This window comes from Canis lupus, chromosome 16 (genome assembly GCF_011100685.1).
Source record: "Canis lupus familiaris isolate Mischka breed German Shepherd chromosome 16, alternate assembly UU_Cfam_GSD_1.0, whole genome shotgun sequence".
Classification (NCBI taxonomy): Eukaryota; Metazoa; Chordata; class Mammalia; order Carnivora; family Canidae; genus Canis; species Canis lupus.
The window spans coordinates 24,377,466-24,403,215 of record NC_049237.1 but is presented as its reverse complement, the minus strand read 5'-3'; the positions used below and the strand labels follow the sequence as shown (position 1 = coordinate 24,403,215).

At 35.8% G+C, this 25,750-nt stretch overlaps 1 protein-coding gene across 5 annotated transcripts in view; it reads right to left on the bottom strand.

Moving 5' to 3' along the window:
- Positions 1 to 25,750, bottom strand: part of KAT6A (lysine acetyltransferase 6A) — a 114,055-nt gene that overhangs the window by 46,003 nt on the left and 42,302 nt on the right. Inside the window, exons 1-6 of one of the 5 annotated variants that reach the window (XM_038559945.1) lie at positions 23,516 to 23,681; positions 11,383 to 11,448; positions 8,337 to 8,445; positions 4,539 to 4,654; positions 3,668 to 3,749; positions 1,092 to 1,227 (exon numbers count right to left, since the gene is read on the bottom strand). In XM_038559945.1, the coding sequence (XP_038415873.1) occupies positions 1,092 to 1,227; positions 3,668 to 3,749; positions 4,539 to 4,654; positions 8,337 to 8,445; positions 11,383 to 11,448; positions 23,516 to 23,569 (563 nt within the window). In that variant the 5' untranslated portion in view covers positions 23,570 to 23,681. Of the gene's footprint in view, positions 1 to 1,091; positions 1,228 to 3,667; positions 3,750 to 4,538; positions 4,655 to 8,336; positions 8,446 to 11,382; positions 11,449 to 23,515; positions 23,682 to 25,750 lie in introns of those variants that run through there. The other 4 variants (XM_038559942.1, XM_038559943.1, XM_038559946.1 and 1 more) reach the window with 4 other exon arrangements.

The following is a 25,750-nucleotide window of genomic DNA, read 5'->3' as shown; positions in this document are numbered from 1 at the left end:
AACTCAGAATTCTGCCACTTTATAGCTATATATTTTAGAGAAATTACATTCCGTCTATACAACAGTGTCTTCATCTATAAAATGAGAGTTGGACCAGAGGACAATTAAGACTCTTCCAGGTATAAAGTCCTATGATCTCTGCACCAACACAGAGTTACCCTTTTTCCTCTAAACACAAGGATGGGTTACTCTGAAAGTCAAGAATTAAAAGATCATCTTACAGGAAAATTAAAGCTTAAGATTTAAAATATGAACTACAATACTGATGCTGTGTATTTCAAGCTGCTAATACCCATTCCTTTCAGTTATTGTCTTCAAGACAATCTTAAAGTATAAAAAAGGTGGGTAAATTTTTAAGAATAGAGGTTTACTGGCTTAAACATATCTTACATATCATCAAAATCAAAAGGGAATTACTATAGACACTTAAAAAACAAAAAGAATTAGATACTGAATCTTGCCCCACATCCTCCACACATAGCCCAGTTTCCTAGTCCACAAGAGACTATTATATCCCTGATTTCTGCTAATAGATGAAAAATACATTATATTATTTTGTATCAGGATACAAAAATGGGACTTGGGTATGACATCAATAGCAAAAGTTTTCCAGTAGTTTATACATCTAATATAAATAAACTACTGAGACCACATCAGGTGAGGAATCTGCGAAATACTATAATAACGTTTTTCTTTCTTGTTTACATAAGAGGAACAATATTAGGCAGTGGTTAAGAGTCCAAAACAGGTGCCAAACTACTTGTGGATTTTAATCCCAGTTCAACACTTACTATAAACTGTGCAAGTTAATCTTTCTGTGTTGTAGTTTCCTCCTTTGAAAAATAAGAGTAACAACAATACTGCTTCATTTGGTTTTTGGGAAAATTAAATGATTAAAACACTGTAAAACACTTAGAACTTTATTCTAACTTGGCACTTTATTAAGAGCTCAGTAAACATAGCCATTATTATTACATAAAAGTGCCAATTTTAACAACTGGAATTTTTTTCATAAAGCAAATAAGTATATCCTACACTAGAGAGAAGACCCTATCCTTTTCTCCCCTCACCTTGCCACAAGTACAACTTACACCGTGTTTTGTTTCTTTAACCTGTTTTTCGGACGTCCTATTGGGTTAGCATAGCGCCGTTTTATCTGTGCTGCCTTCTTCTGTAGAAGTTTTCGTCCTTTTTTCCTAGGTCGACATATTTGACATATCCACATGCCTATAAAAAGACAAAATTCTACATTAGGCACAACAGACACAGATACATGGAAAAAGTTCAGATACTCTAGGAATTCTTAACCTCTTGTAGGTCAAAGTCTCCCATTTAAAAATCTGATGAAAGCCCCTTAGAAAAATAAACATGAAAACATATACACACAAAATTCTACAAACAACTGGAAAAGACGCACAAATATCCTGAAACCCACATATGGTTGAAGTCCTCTGATCCTTGGTTAAAAACCCCTGCTCTACCCCTGGCACCCAGATAGAGGTTTCTAATTACCATTCTACAAGAAAAGAAGCCAGATTTCCATAGAATAATAACTGATTCCAGGACTGAAGCAAGGAAAATACTTGATAACCTGGAGCATCTTATAGTGCTCAAAAGATGAGAAAGGCATGTCAAAAGGACCTAGAAGCTAACTTGAAAGAGCTCCCAATCCCCAAATCAGGGTCATTCTGAGCAAAAAAATAATCACATCAGTGGATTACAACTCACTAAATAAAATAAACATACATGAGTCCATTACTAATATAAATAATTGAACAAATAAATGTGAAAAGGGATAGCTCTTCCTTACAGAATTCCAATTAATAAACGTAGAAGTGATGATGGAAGCAAAAAAACCGTCACTATGTAAACACCAAAGTAAAATTGGTGCAAGCAAGAATCACTGATGGATACTAAAGTTAGTACAAAGAGGAAAAAGTAACTTTAAGGTCAAGTTTCTACTGTAATCAAGTGATCACAGTTAACATTACCAGTAACAAGACATATTAGCATTATACAATTGCATTTACAATGCACTAAAGAAGGGTACAATTTCACTTCTGTGGTATTCTTGCCACTTTATAATCTTAATTTCATCATGATAAAGAAAAAGACAAAACCAAATCCAAGGACTTTTTACAAAATAGCTGACCAGTTTCTTCAAAACTGTCAAGGTCAGGAAAGACAGTCTAAGGAATTAACACAGACTGGAAGAGACTAGGGAAATATGATAAATGCAACGTGAATCCAGCGCTGGATTCTGGACCACAAATTCAAATAAGATCTACAGATTAGTTAACTGTATCATATCAGTGTTAATTTCCTGATTTCAGTAATTGTACAATGGTTTTACTTTTTTTAAGATTTTATTTATTTGACTGAGAGAAAGCATGCACAAGCAGGGGGAGCAGCAGGTAGAGAGAGAGGGAGAAGCAGATTCCCTGCTGAGCAGGGAGCCTGACACAGGGCTCAATCCCAAGACCTTGGGATCATGACCTGAGCCGAAGGCGGACACTTAACCAACTGAGCCACCCAGGCACCCTGTACAATGATTTTATAAGATGTTAACATTAGAAGAAAACAGGTAATGGGTGCAATAAGAAGTCTCTATACTATTTTTGCCACTTTCCTGTAAATCCACATTTAACTCAAAATTATTTCTGTTTTAAGCTGCAACAAAACTTCTTTTGTAGGCACTAAATACCCAGGAATGTAGTCCTAAGAAAATCTTTCTTCTCTTGAATGATTCTCAAAAAGCCTTTTGTAACTCCTGAGACTTCAAATGGAAGAGGTAGGAAAGGGGGTATTTATTCTTCTAATACATACAAATCGAAGACTTTTCAAAAGGTAACAACCAACAGAATGACATAAGACAGACTCAAATAAGATTCTAAGTGGAATACTTTGACTGTACCTAAGGCTGAGTCCCTTTCCATCCATAGGAAAAGTTTTTCCAAGAAGAAATTACCAAATATCCTCTACGCATTTTACTTAGGAAATCTATTAAGTCACAAAATCAGAATTAAAAATGGAATTTGTGATAAGACAAAGCAGGAGAGGCTAACTGAATTTTTTTTTTTAAAGAAACTATAAGCATATAAGATGGAAGTTCAACCGGTGGTTATATTCCAACCAAATACCTTTCAAAGAAAAGGAATCAAAAGAATAGAATACCATGAAGCTGGAGTCTTATGAGTTAGGGCACAAAAACAATTTGTTTGGAAATTACTTTACTAAAACATTTTTTTTTAGTTTTGAATAAACTAATAGCTCTAGGCCTTTCAAAAGTGATGAACAGTGAAATAATTAATACTGATATAATCAACATGACCTAATACAATTGCATTTCTTCCTTTACAGAAAAGAGATATTTTAAAATATTACATAAGGTGAGTATTTTATCCTCTAGCTATAGAACTGGCAAATATTCATTCATAAAGGAACTACTTCACTGTACATGGATACTTAAATTGAAAATAGAGGAAAACAATAAGCCCATATACATAAGAATATTAGGCTTCCTAACCCCCACCTTTAAAGTGACAGCTCTCTTCCTACTTACACAGAAAGATGAAAATTATTCTTTCATTTTAACAAAGTAGATAAAAAGTGCTTTCACTAATATGCCCTTTATATTGCCAGTCTGATTTCAGAAAGTATTTTTCACCTTTTGGCATCCGGGTGAGTGGTGGGTCACAACACTCCATGTGAAAACCTCGGTCACAGGAATCACAAAAGAGCATGTTATCCTAAAAAAAGAAAGGACAGTTCTGCTTAACCTTATGAAACAAAAACATGTCAGGATCACAACTTCATAAAACCTAAGAAGTTTCAATGATCTCATAAAGGAAATGAGCTGCCATAATAGTCAAAGTTTCCTTAATTTATTGAAAAAAAAAAGTTTCCTTAATTTGTATTAACTGAGTAAATGGACAGTCTGAGTTAGCAAAAAGTTTTGCTTCAACCAATCTTTAATAAAGAACTAGTTTCATAACTTTCAAGTTTACCCAGTAACCAGACATAAGCTAACTTTAGTTTTTCTAATGGAAAGGAGAAAAGGATGATTTGTGGTTAATATACTAACTGACCATTCCTAAGTGAATGCCTCCACACTACTCAAATTTCAGGAGTATTTCTTTAAAGTGGCTTAGTCTCTCTGCAAACATAAAATTAAGGTGCTTTAGAAACTACCTAGAAAATCTAAGTCTCAAAGAGTAAGAATTCTAAACTAAGGATGTATAAATTTTTTTTAAGATTTATTTATTTATTCATGAGAGACACAGACTGAGAGAGAGAGGTAGAGATGGAGGCAGAGGGAGAAGCAGACTCCTTGCAAGGAGCCCGATGTGGGACTCAATCTCAGGATCACGAGAGCTGAAGGCAGGCGCCCAACTGCTGAGCCACCCAGGCGTCCCAGGATGTGTGATTTAAAGAGACTCTTGTTTCAATTCTGCTGGATGAAGTAACTGAAAGGAAAATACCAATTGCACATTCTACATCTATAACAAATATTAACATTGTAAGGCAGAGATACTCACTGCATTTTTGCCTTGATCTCGACAAGAGCTGCACGTTTTACACTCAATGCACTGCCACCGTAAGGCCTTCACTCTAACCGTTAGTTCAGGGGAAAACTTTAAACAGGATGGATGACCTAGTAAGAGGGGAAAATTCTCAAATGAAACAATCAAGAATCATTTTTTAATTATATTGAAGGAATGATGTAGAAAAAGGCAATTACCTTAAATCAAAATATATCAAAGAAAAGATGCTCTTGGAAGCTTGCCAGAAGTGTCTCATCAGGACTTGGAATTCCAATTCAGTTTTACTGATGCTAAACAGTACCTTAGTACACCATGCACCCCCCGATGTGATTATAAAAAAACCTGACAAACTCTTAACCTTTATTAAGCCTGCATTAAAGATAATGTATGTATACATGCTTTATGTACATGTTATGTACATAACATGCCTAGGCCATTTCTGGAAGGATACACAAAAACTGTTTCCAAATGTAATATCCTAAGATATGAAGCTGTAAACATTTTGAAGAAGGATTTTACCTTTTACTTTAACACCCTTCTGTGGTCTCAATTTTTTAAACAATAACATGTTACTTTTATAACTAAAAATATATTTTTATTAAACCCATCATTTAAAGTTACTTTAGCTAAAAACTAAAACCCAAGCAATATCTCCATTGTGATCAGAATTAACAGTAACAGAAAAAAAAAAAGTTTCCTCTTCTAAGAGTTAGTATCCATTTGAGTCTCAAAATTTTAGGAAACCAAATCTGCCCTTACTCTGGAAAGATTTGCCCCATTCCCCTAAAAGTTGTTTATTTTCCTTTGGTGAGAGAAAAGGCTGACTAAATTATTTTCTCTCCTCTCCTTTCTATTCCTAAATAAACTTCTTTTATGAGATGGTATGAAGTTTATTATTAAAACATCACTAATATTAAAGGAAAATGGGAGAGAAAATGTAAAAATCTCATTCATAATCTCATCTTCCTAGATTAGCCATTCCCTCTTCTACTTTTCCTTTTTAGACTTGCTAAAAGCCCTTGCACAGTTTTAATTACAGGGTATATACAGTTTTATTTTGCTTTTCTTCATTCTTTTAGTCAAGTAAACGTTATTTTATATTCTTTAAACTGAATTATTCCACTCAATACCCTATAACCTACCTGGCCATTTCCCTATTGTTAACTATTTAAACTATTACCTGTAATTCACTACAATGAATTACTTTATGTTTACAGATTCTTTCCTTCTTCTAGATTAATTCCTTAAAATAAATTCCTGAAAGTGGGATTGGTAAGTGAAGTGAAAGAAACATTTCTATAGCTTAAGACGTAGATATGCACTGCAAAAACATGTTTCTGAACCCTCTGATATAATATCTAGTGCTACGACATGTACAAATATTTTACTATTTCATCAGCTCTACATTTGGGCTCTTATCTTTCAAATTTTATTATTATAAAAGTTATAAAATGACACTTCACTGCTATGCTGGTGTGCATGCTTATCATTACTTAGGTTAAATGTTTTCCTAATATGTTCAACAATTAACTTTCTCTCATATAAACTACCTCTTCATAGGCTCTGACCTTTGGAGTTTATGCTCAAAATGTAAATATGCTCTTCACACTTTATAGCTTTTGGCCCTTTACCATATTTAATGCAATTATTTTACCCAAATAATTATTTTAAAATTTTGGGTATTTTAGTTCTTAGTTTGGAAATTATCAGCTGTCATACATATGACTATGTCCACAGTTCTCTTCCTTGACGACTGTAATAGCCAGGCTCCAAGCTGCCCTCCAAATATTCTTGCCTTTTGGCAAGAATACCAAATGACACACTGTGTAGTTCCCTCCCACAATGAATAGGGGATTCAGCCAATTTGTGTGCTGAAACGACAGGCTAGGCCAGGTAATAAAAGATATTGCAGATTCCATCTTGCTCTCTCAAATACCTGCTTAGGAGAATTCAGCAGCCATTGTGGGTACACATGCAGCCTGAAGAAGTTGTTCAAATGGCAAAGAACTGAGGCTCTCTGTGAACAGGCAGCATTAACTTGCCAGCCCAGTAAGTCAGTCATCGTGGAATGGGAGCCCACAGATAACTGAGTACCAGTTAAAATCTTGATTGCATCCACATGAAAGATCCCAAGTCAAAACCACCCAGGCAAGCCATTCCCAAATTCCTGACCAACAGGAACATGAATTTTAAAATGCTGTTGCTTTTAGTTGCTACATTTGGAGCAGTTTATATCTAAGGCAATAGATAACCAATAGTTGTTTATTTTAATAGTTCTTTATAAGTTCCTTCTATTGTTTTCAAATTGCAAAGAACTCAGAGACCACCTCAAATATAATGTGCCTTAGAAGGCAGGGCTATAACACAACTCCCCCACCCACCCCCATTTTATTCCTACCTCACCTGAGCAGATCCATTTTAGATTCCCATATGATTTCTTAAGGATTCTACTATAAAAATAGTTTGAAATCACTGCACTGTGGGATATGTCACTATATTTTTACCTAATATTTTGTGATTTTATGGTTTATATTTAACTGTAAAAATCCATCCAGAGTTCATTTTGGTTTGTGATATTACGCTGGATATGGTCACCTACCACTCAAGATCTCTTCCTGCCTTCTTCTGAAGCCTTCTCTTTTATTTAATTACATTAAATAAAAAACAAAAAGCTAAAAACTGTACTTCTTAGACTCCTTTGCAGCTAGGGTCTAGGTATGAATTAAGTTCTACTAACTGGATGTGTTTGAGTGATTTTTTGAAAGAGAAAAATGAAACAAAGACCACTCTTCTCCTGGTACTGACTGTTTTCTAATGATAACGTCATAGGAATGCCAGTACCCATCCACTCTTCACCTTAATGGCTATCCAGAGGTAATTATGGTGATGGCCAAATTCAGCCTTTCAATATCCAGCTACAATCCTGCAGCAGCCTCCTGCTTCCACTTCTTCCAAATGGAGGCAGATATAAGTGACTCCCTTGTTGAATCAGTTCTGTAGTATTCCAGAATCGGTCCTTAAAGCCCAGCGTAGAGCTTTCCTCTTCAGCCCTTCTAATAATTTCACAAACATCTGGTCCTGGTATTAAATTTCTTTCCTCTTGAAGTATCTAGAGTGGTTTCTGGTTTCTCGACTAAATCATGATTGCTACAAATATAAAATACTGAAAATTAAGCCAATGATCAAAGATAATGTATAATGTTGATTTACTAAGGCTATCCTACAAAAACTTGTAAGTTCTGAAAATGTAAACCAAGAATATCTCTGGAATTGACAAACTAGGAGAGTCTTTGCAAAATCATTTTTAGAGCCCACGATTTCATACAGCTCACTAAATTGCAGTGTCAACATTCCATTTCCCAATGTGACATGTGTAAGTTTCTATCAAGAAAAACAAATCTGTTATCATCCTGGTTCTATTCATAAAGCCTGATGCATAAATTAAGAAAGATAAGTAGTGATTATTAAAGAAACTAGCAATAATTTCAAACTGATTGCTGTGATTTGAACAGATGTTTGATAGTCAAGTATAAAGACCAACAGGAAAAAATAAGTCTATGAAAAGATTTTTATAAAAAACAAAACTAAGACCTGGTTTAAATGAACTAAATAAAACATTTCAACTATACATTTAAATAAATCCCTCCCTAATCTAGAAGTTCATCTCAATTACCTTAAACCAGAATCAAATTAAAGTCTTAGTTTTATAAGGATCAAGAATACCACCTCAGTTAAATACACCTCCCTCTTGCCTGACAGCACACGTCAGAAGGAATCCAAGGGATTACATACCACTGTTGCCACAGTCAGCACAGGAGATGAGTTCCTCTGGCTTCTTTTCTCGATTTTGTTCCTTTGTACCAAGACAGAAACTACAGATGGGGATTGGTTCAGCAACGGGCTATAAAGAAAAAAAATTCACTCAGGTACAAGTACTTTTTTTAGTATGAATACAAAGACATTAAAATTACAGTCTTAAATTCCTATGAGAGTTCTATGTAACTTTAAGACAACTGTATCACTCTCCTAAATCCCCAACTAAGTAAGGGAGTTTTTACAAAACCTGCTCTGGCTGGACCGTTATAACTAGTCCTTAGAGTGACAGCTTTGGTCCAAAAAAGATCACAACCACACTGGTCACTTGAAACTAAATGACACAGTATGGATTAAACAAAGCAAATCCTTCACCTAAGATTTTTAAAATTTCAACTGAATAAGAAATAAAAAAAAAAAAGTTGAAAGAAATTTCAACTGAATAAGAAATCACAGTATCAACCCTTAAAAGGTATGTCATGTAGGAGAAGTGATAAAATGTGCAGAAGTAAGCACCACATTAAGACAGCAGACATTAAGTGCTAGAAGAGACAAACAGTAAGTGCTCTGTACAAATGAGAAAGATAAATTTCAGTTGTGGTTTGGAGAAAAAAGGTTGAAAGAGGAAGATAACATGTAGTAAGTATTAGTACCATGTGCTATGAGATCCTAAGAAGTTTGTCCAAGGACAATTGATAATAATTGTTAAAACCGAGTTTAAAACTAGGTTTCTATGTTCCTATACAGCACTGCCCCTGCCCTCCAGCCCACAGGATGCAGAGAAAGACAGTATAAGTAGTATAAACAAGATGAACTTAGGTGTGCAGTCTGCTAAAGCCAGTGCTTAAAGAATATGGTTTCTGTGATAAGTGTAGGGGCCTGGGTACAACAGTTTGTGAAGATTGCCACTGAATGTTTTATAGAGACGTTGGACTTTATTCTGCAAGAAGAGAAGAGTAACAGAAGGCTATTGAACCAACCTGTATTTGAGGGGGAAAAAATCCAGTAGCAATATCAAAGACAAATGGGGGAAAACCCAAAGATAGGTAGAACATTTAAACAATGACCACAATAGTCTGTTGAAGACAAGATGAACCCGAAAAGAAATTTTTTTTTAGAAAAGGGAACAGAAAAAAAAGCTATGGGATTAGGAAATCAACTAGTTATGGAAGTTGATAGAAAGAAATGAGTTAAATATGACTGACCTAATGAAAAGATGGTGTGAAACATTAAGTCATTTTAAAAGAAGAAGATCAGGAGAAAAACAGGTGCTGAGTTTGATGTTAGATGTAGTTAGTTGGAGGCACTCCCTGTCATATCTTAACCATTTATACGGGACAGAGATATAAAGCCCTCAAGATTCTTTTAGTCTACTGGAGACAACAGAGAAAGTGTCTGTCAGTACTAGAGGAAGGGAATCAAGTAGGAGAAAGGAACGTCAGGGGAAGGAAGGCTTCCCAGACTCTAGTTCTTCTGGAGATATTTGACAGCGAAGCCCCCTTAAAGGGGTATTCAAAGAAAATAAAGAATCAGGCTTGGGAGGAGGGGGATGAGCTTAGCTTGGGACTTACTGAGCTTAAAATGCCTATGGAGCATCTATATAGCAATGCCCATGGACTTTACGAAACAGGGATCTGGAGTTCAAGAGAAAGGTTGGCCTGGAAATTAAAATCTAGAAATCAAATACCTTCAAAATGGCATTAGGATTCTCAAAGTTGATGAGTTCTCCCATGGAGAACAGTCAGAAAGAAGAGACCTAAGGTCAGAACACCAATATTAAAGTGGCTGTTAGAGGAAACAACCTGGAAAGGAAATGGAGTACTGAGAGAGTTGGATGGTACGTCAATAATGTTCAACACAAGCAAGTTAACAGTATTGCTCATCCAAGAGATAAAATGAGAGATGAACAGCTAGAAGTTGTCTTAATAATTGTGGCTGTGGTAAAGATTGCCACATCCTTTCCCAATTAAAACTTAAATAAATATTTGGAGGAAAAAAAGGAGTATGATAAAGAAGAGAGAGTAAAGTCAGGAAAGACTTCCCTGAGGAGTAGAAACTGGAAGTAAGCTCTCAGTTACCAGGCCAGTCACAGAATGGAAGCTACTAACAGCATATTTAACTAACAAATGGCTTCTATCCAGAATACATACAGAACTCGTACATGTCAGTATGGAGAAGACAGACAATTCAATAGAAAGTAGGCAAAAAACTTCAACAGGCACTTCAAAACAGCAAACATATGAATAATATATAAATGGCCAAAGAACATAAGAAAAGATGCTCAACCTCATTAGCCATCAAGGAAGCAGATATCAAAGAATGGCTAGAATTCTAAAGACCAGCAATAGTTAAGTGTTGATAAGAAAGTACAACAGAGGGATCCCTGGGTGGCACAGCAGTTTGGCGCTTGCCTTTGGCCCAGGGCGCGATCCTGGAGACCTGGGATCGAATCCCACGTCGGGCTCCCAGTGCATGGAGCCTGCTTCTCCCTCTGCCTGTGTCTCTGCCTCTCTCTCTCTCTCTCTCTCTCTCTGTGTGTGACTATCATAAATAAATAAAAATTAAAAAAAAAAAAGAAAGTACAACAGAACCCTTACACTGCTGGCAAGAATATAAACTGACAAAACTACTCTGAAAACTATTTGGCAGTATCTACTAAAATTAAACACAAGCATATTATATGACCCAGCATTTCCACTCCTCACTATATATCCACTAAATGAAGTACACACACACACAATTAAACATAAACAAAAATGATCAGAACAGCATTATTCATAACAAAATTTACTCAAACAAAAATTCCCAAATAACCAGTAATGGGTGCACAAATAAACTGTGCTATATCCATACAGTAGAGTAATAAACAGTAATGAAAATAAACAAATTACAATCAACAACATGGATTACTATCGCAAACAATACTGAATGAGAGAATAGACATGGAAGAATACATACTGTATTATTTTATTTATATAAAGTTCAAAAACAGTTCTATATTGTTGTAAGTCAAGACACCAGTTACCTTTAGAGAGGAAAGAAGAGGTAGTAAATTGGCTTCTGAGGTACTGGTAATGTTCTTTTTCTTGACCTGGATGGTGGTGTCATGAAGTTAATAATATTTAAGGCATATTCTTACAAGCTGTGCACTTTTCTATATGTTTTATTAGAATTATTAAACTTAAACTAATGAACATCTATAGAGTAGGATAGTGTTACCTTTGAAATATTCAGAAAGAAATACCATCAGTGATTTGGACACTGGAGTTTGAAACTTAGAAGAATAAGGTAGAAAGATTTAAAAGACAGCAACATGGGATCCCTGGGTGGCTCAGCGGTTGAGCACCTGCCTTTGGCCCAGGGCGTGATCCTGGAGTTCCGGGATCAAGTCCCACATCAGGCTCCTTGCACGGAGCCTGCTTCTCCCACTGCCTGTGTCTCTACCTCTCTCTCTCATGAATAAATAAATAAAATCTTTAAAAAAAATAAAAAAATAAAAAATAAAAGACAGCAACATGCAGGTGATAACTGACAGTACCCAGTGAGAAAGAGGAGTGAAGTTGTAGTAAAGGAGAGAGAACAAAGGGAAGACACTGGAGAAGTGAGATAAAATCTAAGACAGAAGGAATAAAATATTAAAAAAAAAAAAAAAAAGAAAATCTCAGACAGAAGAATATCAACATTTAGAAGCATCCTAGGGGGAAAAAAGAGAGAGAGACAAAAAAGCATCAGTCTGAGGTAAAACAGAACCGACAGGAAGTGATGACAAAAGAATTACAAGAAGCAGAGAGCAATCAACAATCAATGTTGGGAAAATAAAATATCTACTGGATTATAAAACTAATAAATGGTTGGAGATCTCACTAATAGTGAACCTTTTCCAGTGATAGGATAAGAACTAAACTCCTGGAAACCAACAAACTGCTATGAAGGGCAGAGAGCAGACAGGAGATAGCTTTAAAAAATGTTAAAGGGTTTTGATGTGCTCTAGGTATTTAAGATGAGAAAGGTTAAATCTATTTCAATGTGGAAGACACACATGATCAAAGACATTCAAGAAACAAGAAATAATAGGAATATATTATATAGTAAGGTTTAAAGCTGCACTGTTCAATACAGTGAAACTAAAACATGGCTATTTGAAATTTGAAATAAAATAAATGTTATTCCTCAATCACACTAGCTACATTTCAAGTACTCAACCTTCACACGTGGCTAGTGATTATGGTATTAGCACAAATATAAATATAAAACAATTCCATCATTACAGAAAGCTCTACTGGATAACACTGGTTTTGGAAAGAAAAAAAAGGAAGAATTTTAAAGCAAGGATAAAGGGACTTTATAATATAAGATGGTGTAGACGTATTGTTTGTAGGTGAGATGGTGGGAAAAGGGAGATGTTGAGGGTGCTCATTTCTGACAGCCTCATTATTTCTGGAAAATAGGAAATAAAAATCGCCTGTCAGAAGTGGAGCAGGAATTGGCTAGATACAGCATGAGAAAGTGAAAGCTGACTGAGAAAACTGACAGGTAAGATTAGCTGGGTCCAAGAACAAAGATAACGAAAACACCCTATTATCAAAATGAAAAGTGGACACATATTTTTCAGACAAGAAAGAATCAGAAAAATATGTATTAACATAGAGAATAAACTCAAAATAGAAGGGAGAAAAGTTGATGGAGCCCCTACAGAATGGCTCAATCTCTTCACTAAAATAGAAGACAATATTACCTGCTTAAACAGAAGTAGATGGGTATGGGTTTGGGCATTTACAAAAAAAGTCTTGAAATCTCTATGTGGAAGATGAAAGAGGATCAATTCGGGATGAAAAATAAAACTGTCAATCAGCCCTAACCACATAGCTAAGATCAGAAAGTTCAATCTGTAGTATTTCCAATCAAAATGCTTATACAACTTTCCTTAACACTTCTGAAGCCTTGGACTGACAAAATCAGAGAGCTGTAGATTGAGGAGATAAGCCAAAGGGTGAAGTCCACTAGAATGCAAATAGAAATAGATTTGACCTTTGAACAACACAGGCTTGAACTACCCAGGTCCACTTATAATAAGCAGATTTTTTACAGTATACTACTACAAGTGTATTTTATCTTCCTTATGATTTTCTTAAGATTTTTGTTTCTCTAGCTTACTTTATTATTATAAGAATACAGTATAGGGATGCCTGGGTAGCTCAGTGGTTGAGCAGTTGCCCTGCCTTCAGCTCAGGGTGTGATCCTGGGTCCGGGGATCGAGTTCCACATCGGGCTCCCTATGAGAAGCCTGCTTCTTCTTTCTCTGCCTGTGTTTCTGCCTCTGTGTGTGTGTGTGTGTGTGTGTGTGTGTCTCATTAATAAATAAATAAAATCCTTTAAAAAATATAGTATATAATACATATAACATACAAAATATATACTGATTGATTGTTATGTTCTTGGTAGAGCTTCAGGCCAACAATAGGCAATTTAGGTTAAGTTCTGTAGAGCCTAAAGTTATATATGGAATTTCGACTACACAGTGGTCAGAGTGCTGAGCTGTTCAAGAAGGGTCAACTAAAATGATGGGCCACAAAGTTAAGGCTGAGCAGCATAAGCAGAAGGGGGCTGACAAAAAGTGTTTGAAGTTAAGGTACCAAGGGAATCCTGATGAACTGAAAATAAAGGTCCAGTAGGAAGTAAAAGGATTGAACACCAGGGTCCACAGGGTGGAATTTTTTATTTCCCTATGTATAAAGTCCTAGCTAATAAAGGAAACCTCAAATCACAAATGTGCTTCAATTCTAATATTCAGTAAGCACTATCAGAGACATTTGAGGGAACAGTGGTGAAGAAGGCAGCCAAAGCCCCAACTTTCATAGAGTTTACACTCTAGCTGACTACAGAAAAAAAGTAAAACACTTAAAAAAAAAAAAAAAGCAAAAATATGGTATTAGTAGATAGGAAGAACTTCAGGTCAGAAGAATTTGTTCAATAAAGCAACAAAAATCATCTTAGAGACAGTGAAGATCAAAGAATGTGTTAACTCTTCTTGGGTCTCTCCTCACCCTATCCTCTTTTTAAAATAAGGTAAGAAAATGGAAAAGTAGGTCTACTAGTAGGATATGGACATAAATCAATGTAATGACCTACTAGTGCTAAACTAGTGATACCATTTTCACACATAAAGTACATTATATTACCTCAGTAGTCTGGTTTAAAAAGGTGTAAGTTGAGGAACACCTGGATGGCTCAGCCAGTTAAGCATCTGACTCTTAATTTCAGCTCAGGTCATGATCTCAGAGTCATGAGATAAAGCCCCACGCTGGGTTCCTGGGCTCTGTACTCAGTGGGGAGTCTGCTTAAGATTCTCTCTCTCGGGGGGGGGGGGGGGGGGGGGGGGGGGATCCCTGGGTGGCTCAGGGGTTTAGCACCTGCCTTTGGCCTGGGTGTGGTCCTGGAGTCCCAGGATCCCATATCAGGCTCCCGGGGCATGGAGCCTGCTTCTCTCTCCTCCTGTGTCTCTGTCTCTCTCTCTATGTCTATCATAAATAAAACAAATAAATAAATAAATCTTTTTAAAAAGGTTCTCTCTCCCTCTCCTCCTCTGCCCCTCCCCCACCTGTGCACACTCTCTCTTAAATAAATAAATTAAAAAAAAAAAAGGAACAAGTTGTGTTCAGATAAAGAATCCTATGTAACCTGCATTCGTGGCTGAGATAGAGAAGCCTACATTATAATAAGCTAACGGGCAGAGCAGGAACAGATTATAATTTAAACTCAGTTACTACAAATAATGTACATTAGTAAAAAGAAAAAAAATAATGTACATTAGTAATAGCAAAATACTAGTTTAATCTGCTGCTACTTTCAGAGTTAGATTACATCACATTTAAGGAAACAAACATACAGGATGAAGAAAAAACAAAGTCTGAAAAATAGTTATTCTTCAGCATAGGAAATGCAGTCTTCAAAAATTAAAACTATTTAACAATCTGCCTTCAAATATGTCTTTACCATCTAGAACTAAAATAAAGTTCCCAGTGGCAGAAAGTGTTATTTAAAATCTTACCTAAGAAATTCTTAGCAAAACTGTCCCTATAGTTTACTATATATTCCCTGTAACATTACTGCTGTTTTATACACACACACACACACACACACACACACACATATATATATAAAATCAATGCTTCACATTACTAGATTTTTTCCTCTCCCAAAACAAAATAACTAAGGTCATTTAAATCTGCCCATTGATTTTGGTGAGGGGAGGAGGGTAGCAATTTAGATAAACTGGCTGCTTGGTTACTTAGAGCTGTGTAGATAGTCTAACTCAATTATTCTGATACTTATCAAATGACCACAGTGTTAGACCTTGCCTACTCACTATATAAAACAATTTGCTGACTGTTCTCAGTAATGACAACCTTACCTAAGTTCAAACAATATTGATATTTTTTAATGTTTTATTGAAATTTCAGTTAGTTAACATACAGTGTAATATTAGTTTCAGGTACATAACTTCGTCATGCAGTATTGATACTTACAGCATGAAAATCCAGACAGGCTGAAAAGATATTGGCTAAGTCAAATACAGACTTTGGTCCAAACAGACTCAAATTACATAGAAAGCTTTCAGTAACACAGGGCAGTGCAGCTATAATTTCCTTAATCTAAACATTTCACATTGAAGATGTTTACTCTTCGGCATCATATAACCAAGTACAAAAATGATAAATTTTTCAGCTATCAAACAAAATGAACAAAAACTAATAATAACAGAACAAAATAACATTAGTCACTTTAGCTGTTAAGAATACAAGCCCCCAAAAGTGGCTAAATAAATCATCTAGGTTACAATATAAAACTGAGTTTTTCTTTGATCAAACAGCACTACTTACTAGTGACTGTGTGATTTAAAAATATGCCTAAATACTGTTAAGAGCATAAAAAGTCATGCTCCAGATCATTCTCATTCCCAAAATATTAATGAGCATGAAAATAAGTGAGAAAGGGCTAAAACTACATTGGGCTTATTGTAAGATTTGAACCTGAAATGTACTGGGGTGATTTTAGGACAGTGAAGAGACATTTATAACATTTTCCAAGTGAAACTCTGGTTTCAATTTTACTGTATCACAAAGATATAATTAACAACTGATAATCTATGAATACAATTTTAAAGATCTACGGAGAGATATGCAACGTAACATACAGTCACTGTTCTTGGACCTGTCCAAGCGTAGTCTTATAGTTTGCTGTTTTCCTATCTATATAAATAAATCTTTTCCTACAGCTAATAAAACAAGAAAAAAGTTTGTAGCAAATAACTTTACATTTCATTAAACACAGCAGCCAGAGTGAATCTGTTAAAACGTAAATCAGAGCACATCACTCGGCTGCCAAACCCTCCATCCAATCCAGTGGCTTTCACTCTCGATTAAATGCCAAATGAACTACAAGGCCCAATGTGATCTGCACCCCCAGATATAAATACAAATTACCTCTCAGACCCATCTTCTATTGCTTTCTCCCCCTTACGTTCTATTCCAGCTTCCTTGCTTGCTTTTTCTTTACAAGTCAGTCAGATGCTCCAATCACAGGGCCTTTGCAATTACTTTCTCTTTACCTGCAATGTTCTTCCCTAGATCCTTTCAATCTTTAATCCTTCTCAGTAAGGCTTTCCTTGACCATGCATCAAACAATTCATCAACGATAATAATTTATATCCCTCCTTGATTTATTTCTTTCCCTTAACTCTTTTCACTAATATACATATTGTGTGTGTGTATCTTATTATTTATTCCTCATTAAATATAAACTCTAAGAAGATTCTGATTTCTATCTGTTTGTTCAGGACTGTATTCCTGGTACTGTGAACAGGACTAGGACCTAGTAAGAATAGTGTCTAATATATAGCATGTACCCAGTAAGTGTTCAATACCTTAATTAAATTACCTTGTAGAACTATAAAATATAATAAAAATACTATCTTAGAAAAATGAGTTCGCAGGAGCCTGAGAAAGATATGTACATCTTAATAATATATAAATGCCCTAATGTTTACAAAGTAATCTCACAAAGTAATTTCATGGGCTCAATAACTAAATTAAGATTTTTGCCACAGCAACCCACTTCAATTTTCCCAAAGTAGGAGGAGATTTGTGGCAGCAGTCACTTAAACTGCACCTTGTGTCATCTGTTGCCTTAGGATGCCTTAAGCATCATGCGGAGATCTCCATAAGGAGCACCAGATGGCAGCATTGAGGCAAATACAAAGTAGATGCTCTGATAAGTAAATAGGCAAGCTGAGTAGCATTTGACTTTGACTTTTGCTTTTGGAAATAGCTCTTAAAAAAAAAAAAAAAGGAAATAGCTCTTAACAAAAATAGCAAAAATTTTGCCCAATGATCTCTGCTACATGAAATTTATACGATGAAAGAAATGAATTTTTAGACACAATCATTTAGAATATCTTAAATATTTCTACATCATCTGAGACATTCCAAAATCTTTTTTAAGGTTTTATTTATTTATTCATGAGAGACACAGAGAGAGAGAGAGAGAGAGGCAGAGCCACAGACAGAGAGAGAAGCAGGCTCCATGCAGGGAGCCCGACATGGGACTCGATCCTGGGTCTCCAGGATCACACCCAGGGCTGAAGGTGGCACTAAACAGCTAAGCCACCGGAGCTGCCCCACCTGAGACATTCCAATCTGAAAATCCAATTTTCATTTTTCCCCAAAGACTTGTCTTTAATTTTTTTGAAACCATTATGCACTTGTCACTGTCTCCATTTTCTAATATTTTCTGAGGAACTCAAATCTATCTTCTGGTCTCTGTTCTTAAACACTGACATAAAGAATAGTCAAGAATCTATTTTGTTCTATGTAATTATTTCTAGTTCTCTCAAGACTAAATGAATAATCAGTTCTAGAATTTATGACCACCAGAATTTTCAAGGGAAAAAACTGCACATGTAAACTTACACTTATGACTTCAGGAACCTCTAAAAGATCATTTCATAAGCTACCAGGCAATAAAGATACATGAGTTCTTAAAAGCTACAAATTTTCTCAAGTTTAATAGCCACTGGCAATTATTGAGATAAATTAACATAGTTAATATTAAGAGTATGAAAGTACGTAATTCATATAAGATTCCCTATAATACCTAAAGATGCTTAACTAAGCAATAATGGTCACATCATTCTTCCTTAAATACAAAATATCAATAAAGAATTATAAAAACATTGTTAAAAACTTATGTTCATCTATAATTACTGCAACTCATTTTTTAAAAAATCTAGCATAACACAAAAGACAAAAATGCTATATAATTCCACTTATATGAAGAAGCTAGTTAAACGCATAAGGCTGAATGTAGGATAGAGGTTACCAGAAGCTGGAAGAAAGGGAATGGGGAAGTTACTGCTTAATGAGTAGACTCTGAGATGATGAAAAAGTTCTATAAATGGATAGTGGTGATAGTTTCAAAGTTCTGTGAATATACTCAATGCCACTGAATTATACACTAAAAAAAATGTTTTAAATGGTAAATTGTTATTGTAATAAAAATTGGGACTAAAAAATTAAATGATATAAAAAATTAAGTGGTATGTTTTAGTCTCACATCGCATGATTTAAGTAGTAAGTCAAAACTCACAGTGAGAAGCAACTATTTCTAATCTGTCTTCATCTTAAAAGCCTGTATCTTTTAACTGTTCCTGTGGAATCCCTTATTATGTTAATCTTGACTGCAGTAATTAGATTTAGAAATACAGTTTCAACCCCTCTCAAATGAAAAAAGTTTTAATTACTAATCACAAATTCTGGCTACTGAATTAAAAATGTTAATCATTTTATTCTCACTGTACCCACATCAAAGTTGGTTTCACCTTTTAATCTAAGTACATAAAAATAGTTTACCCTTATACATTAGTGTTTTTCTAGTATGACAAGTCTAAGAATTAAAATCTGTCAAGTACTGCTCAGTTACAAACTAAAATCTCTTTCTGACTGCTATGTATCTGATCCAGCCAGCATACTCTGAATGAAATACCATAAGCTCCTCTCATATCTATCTACCTAACTTATTTCCTTACTTTCCTTCAAGCTACAGCTTTGCCTACCTGTGAATTCTTCTAATGGTTCCAAGGTCTTTGTTTATCCTTCCCTTTTCTTCTCACACTGTTACAATCAAGTGTAGTACATTTAACTACAAGTTCATTTTCTTCAATGGCTATTTATTTCATAGAACTTGTAACAAATAATTTTCAGCTGAGATTACGCATAATAAAGCAAAAATAATGGCTCTGTTGTACATAACAAATACCCAAAGGATAAAGAGGAGGTAAGTCTCAGCTTAGAAAGGAGAAAATTCTTAGGCATGGTATAGTGAAAGAAATCAAAATAATGCTCAATGGTTAAGCACAAGGAAAACAAATGCTACCAGGTTTTCAAAATACCATTCAAAGCATAAGAAGCCCGGTAGATATTAACTAGTTTGATAAGAACTGTAATAGAACATAAAAATGTGATACAATAAAAAAGCAGCAGTACTGATATTTTCAAAGCACTTATAAATGTCTGTAAATACAAAACAAAACCCACATACAATAATTTAAAAACAATTAAATACTATTCACATTGTCCACTTACACACCAAAAAATTCAAAAATAAGTCTTTTGAGAGGATTATCTGCACAATTAGTTATTTCTGGTATTATAAGGGAAACAGGCATGGAGAACTCACTTTAGGAAACTAATACTTTGTTAGAAAGTGCTTGTACTTTGTTGAGAAAGCTGAACATTCTAATACAGTGATCTCTTCTTGTCAGGCAAGCCTTCTGGCTCAGTTTTACCCAGTTCTTCATGCTTTCACTATTAATGGCCTGAGATGAACTCCTGCTTCTCCCAAATCCTTTCTGACAGTTTAGAATTTAGTTTTTCTTGATCTTTTCCAAAAGACAGCGCTAGGTAAGCAATCACCCTGGATCTCTTAATTCACCTCTTCAGTGCGCCTTGCATGCAGTATGTACTAAATAAGCATTTATTGAAATTAAAATACAGCAAAATCATGCTTAGCTCCAAAAAAGGTTTACTCAAAGCTTCTTCAAGATTCAATATCTTCATAGGCACTGTCCCTGGGTAGGATTTAATCTCTTTAAATCTGTCAGCACCCCATATACTATCAAGCACTCCATGGTGGCTTATTAAACATTTTTTAGATCATCCTTTCCTCAAAAGTAAACACTTGCAAAATACATATAATAATAAAGCAATATGAATGGACTGGAAAAAAGTCTATTTTCTGTTATTAATAGTCTACAGTAAGGTAACCTTATATAATTTTTTTAACCTTATATAATTTTAATCAGTTCCAACATAACCCGGTAGCCATTACAAAATTTTAATAGAGGTACTAAATTGAATTTTGATTTTGATGAGTTCATTCAATGACTTGTACAATTAGACACAAGAAGATTACTGGGGAAATAAGTTAATGATATAATTAGATCAGTAATGATCAATTTCAGCTTACACTTTTACCATGTGTATAGACTAATGTAAATTTAAATGAGAAAGCAACCATTTGTCAAGATACTATGACAATTTTCTCTTTCCTAATCAGAGGTGACTTCAAAAATTACAATGTGCATGTTTGCTGAGCTTAAATTCCATGCTAAGAAACAGTAGAGAGTTATCTTTCTTTCCCATATTAATCGGTTCTTCGAAACCACTTTTCTCTTTGTCAGTGATATAACATTCTCTTCATTCACCCAAATAAGATACTGCTAAGTTATTACTGCTTCTCATTTCCTTTGCAGTCCTTTACTTTCTATTTTAGCTTGTTTTATGTACCTATGGCTTTTCCCTAATTCGGAGTCATATCACCATATGCAATCTTCTACATGGACTCCCTGTAGTCTTTAATTTTTTTTTTCTGCACATTGCATCCAGAAATAATCTCCAAAAAACACTATTTTTAAAATTGAGCTAGTATCCTGGCTCAAAACTTAAACAACATACCCTAAATGCCAACTCCTACAGCCTGGTATTCAATTCCTTCCATCATATATACCAAACTACTTTTCTCCCCTTTCTCTACTCCCAATCCATTCACTTGTGTCCAGAGATCTCACTTTATGCTTTTTCTCCAGATTATTTTACCTGGTCCTTCAAAGTCCACTGTATCCCTGCCACTAGGAATCAGCTCAGCAGAGCTCAGAGAGACAGACCGAGTTCTGCTATTTATGGCATCACTTTGCCCAAGTTAGCCTCTTCCTGTAAAATGGTACCATTTACATATCTACCTTTCAAGTTATCATAAAGATTAAACAGGATAAAGTTATGGGAGTGTAACTCAAACATAAGAGGCATCTGATAAATACTGATTTCTTACATCCCCTTTCAAAAGTGTATCTATCCTTCAAAGCTTATCTTTGTTAAGGAATCACTGCCACCTTTTAAGTCAGGACAAGATTTTGTTTTATTTTAACATCTCAAAAAAGGCAAGGTGATGAAAATTTTGTGTGGACTAATTTATTTTCTATACATGGTAGTTGTCTACATGACTGCATCAAGACATATTAATCACACTGTACATTACCTACTTATAAAAAAGTCTTTAGTACTACTTGAGTTCAGGAGTATTAGCACAGGAATATTTTTTTATGCTAAAAATGTATAAAAGTGATGGTTTAGAAGAAGCAAGATGTTCAACAAGACCTTCTTGTTCACTGCATTTTTAAGAAACCGCAACTGCAGGCATTTATTTTGGCCAAACTAAGGTCTAAAACAAGTAACTGCTTGAACAAATTGGCAAATAGCATTATTCTTTTCAAGACCTACCAAAAACAGTAACTGATACATATCTGATAGTATGTGCAGTGTTTTGCTACTATCAGAATCATGGTGTTTGGAATTAGAAGAGATCTTCAAAAAAGATTATACATTTGACCCTTGAATGCAGGGATTAGGGGCTCTGGCCCTCCAACCCCACCTCTTGCCACAGTCAAAAATTTGTGTGTAACTTTTGATTCCCCAAAACCTTAATTACTAAGAGCTTACTGTTGACTGGACTCCTCACCAATAACATGAACAATTAACACATACTTTGTATATTTATACTTCTTCCAATAAAATAAGCTAAAGAAAAGAAAATCTTATTAAGAAAATGGTAAGGGGGGACACCTGGCTGACTCAGTCAGTAGAGCATGTGACTCTTGATCTCAGGGTATAAGTTTGAGCCCCATGTTGGATATAGGTATTACCTAAAAATAAAATCTTAAAAAGAAAAAGAAAATCAGAAGAGGAAATATGCTTATACCACCATACTGAAATAAACAAAAAGAAAATTCACATATAAGTGGACCTGCACAGTTCAAAACCTGTGTTGTTCAAGGGTCAACTGTATACTCATTCTACCAAAGATAAAAATCATTATCAAAAGCTGTAATGAGGGATCCCTGGGTGGCTCAGCGGTTTAGCACCTGCCTTCAGCCCAGGGCGTGATCCTGGAGTCCCAGAATCAAGTCCCACGTCAGGCTCCCGGCATGGAGCCTGCTTCTCCCTCTGCCTGTGTCTCTGCCTCCCTCTCTCTCTCTCTCTCTCTCTCTCATGAATAAATAAATAAATAAATAATCTTAAAAAAAAAAAAAAAGCTGTAATGACTAGTAAAAGTGATTGAAATTATTCCAGGTCAGGTATTCTAAGCCTAATGTACTAAATAGTTTCAACTTAGTCACTCAAGTAAATAACCTACAAGTCAATTCATTTTTTGGAGGGGAGGGGAGGGGAGGGGAGGGGAGGGGAGGGGAGGGGAGGGGGGGAGGGGAGGGGAGAGGAGAGGAGAGGAGAGGAGAGGAGAGGAGAGGAGAGGAGAGGAGAGGAGAGGAGAGGAGAGGAGAGGAGAGGAGAGGAGAGGAGAGGAGAGGAGAGGAGAGGAGAGGAGAGGAGAGGAGAGGAGAGGAAAGAAGGAACAGACTGACTGACTTTACAGATGGAAAATGCTGAGTTTCCATTACTGGTAAATAGTGGTACTATTTATTAACAATATGGTGTGGCAAGATTTAAACTTCTATCTATATAATTGACCAGATGTTCTCCTGCCTTCTTCAAAGAGCAGCATTATTCACAGCAGTAAGTTTGGTTCTAAGCAGAACAGAAGGAACCTACCCAAGGAACCAAGGCAAAAGATGGCGGCATCAGGAACCTAGTCAGAAGCACCATAAAAATGCATGTCCCTGGGCATTTGTAGGGACCTGAGAAAGAATGAAGTTTTCCCACAAGGAATAGGAGCTTGTCAAAAGACAAGCCTCAGTTGTCATCTTCATCTAGGCTGCAGTGGGAAATGCCAATCTACCTAATAAAGCATCCTGGAGTTAGTTCTAGAATTTCCAGAAGTGAAGAATCTTTGCCAGCTTTTTGTCATTTTCAGCTGCAATAGAAAAGCTTTACTGCTGGGCAGCCCGGGTGGCTGAGCAGTTTAGCACCGGCTTCAGCCCAGGGCATGATCCTGGAGACTCGGGATCAAGTCCCACGTCGGGCTCCCTGCATGGAGCCTGCTTTTCCCTCTGCCTGTGTCTCTGCCTCTCTCTGTGTCTCTCATGAAAGAAAGAAAGAAAGAAAGAAAGAAAGAAGAAAGAAAGAGAAAAGAAGAAAGAAAAGAAAGAAAGAGAAAGAAGAAAGAAGAAGAAGAAAGAAAGAAAGAAAGAAAGAAGAAAAGAAAGAAAAAAAGAAAAGAAAAGAAAAGAAAAGAAAAGAAAAGAAAAGAAAAGAAAAGAAAAGAAAAGAAAGAAAGAAAGAAAGAAAGCTTTACTGTTTATCCTAATTATAAAATCATGATATTCTCACTTTAAAAATTAGGTAACTAAGGATGTCTGGGTGGCTCAGCAGGTTGAGTTCTGACTCTTGTTCTCAGCTCAGATCCAGATTTCAGGATCATGAGTTTAAGCCATACATTGGGGTCTATGCTGGGTGTGGAGGCCACTTAAAAAAAATAAAGGGAAAAAAGACAGTAAACTTATCTCCTAAGCTTTCTCTTCCTCCCCTATAATACTCCTAACATTAGTGAGCTTTTGAAGCAGTTATACATGCTTTACAAATATTAACACTTTTAGACCTAACAACTGCCCTATGGGGTATGTACTATTATCACCATTTTCCAGATGAGAAAACAGATCCCCAGAAAGACTAATTTACCCAAAAAGTGGCAGACCCCACATACCAACCCTAGGCTGTCTGACTCCAGACCCTGTATTCTTCAACCTGGCACTGTGCTCTCTTTTTATATAGGTTGTTCTCAGCTTTTCTTATATACATTTTTTTTCAAAAAAACAAAACACATAAATAGGTCCACATTAAGTTACTGTATAATCTGGTTTTTTGTTAAATTTATTTCCACATCAATAAATTCAAATCAGCATCATCTTTCTAATGGCTATATAACATTTCACTATATGTTGTAAGATAACTTAACCAATCCCATATTGATAAGCATTTAATACTTCTAATTTTTTTATCATACATCCTGAACATACATCTTTCCTCACTTTTTGGATTATTTCCCTAGGATATATTTCTTGAACTGGAATTGCTGGGTTAAAAGATTCGCACATCTCAAAGATGTTTAATACATATTGCCAAACTTGATTTCAGAGAGTCTGTACTCCCAATAGTATCTGTGCCAGCTATGAAGCTGCTGTCTCTCAATTTCAAGCTCGCCCTTACTCTGCTTTGTGTTTCTAGGCTCAGAATGCATATGTCATTTCTTCTGTCAGCCACCTTTCCATTAGGCTCCACCAATAGGGAACACTAGGAGGAAACAAGAAGGTAAAAATGACAAAAGAATGGAATTGCTCCCTCCAGACCCTTTTGCTCTTCTTGCCAGAGTCACCTAGTAAGGGTCCTTTCTCCCAGCAAAAGCGATTGTTGACAGTCTTCAGCTTCCTACAGAAAACTGATTTCTCTCAGAACCAGCCTCAACATGCTCCCTCAGGAGTACCAGCAGCAGCAGCAGAGCAACATATCCTTTTGGAGGCCTGCATCTCAAACTTTGTGGGGCCCCTCTACAAGGTTTAAAAGCAGCCAAGCAGTGATACCCCCTCAAAGGTGTGAATCCAAGTTCCATGGGGCCCCTCCTCTAAGCCTCTAGGTTCTTTTATTTAGTGTATATTTTTTATTGGAATTCAATTTGCCAACATATAGTATAACACCCAGTACTCATCCCATCAATACCCCCCCTCGGTCCTGTCACCCAGTCACCCCATCCCCCTGCCCACCTCCCCTTCCACTACCCCTTTGTTCACTTCCCAGAGTTAGGAGTCTCTCACGTTTTGTCACTCTCTCTGATTATTCCCACTCATTTTCTCTCCTTTCCCCTATAATCCCTTTCACTATTTTTTATATTCC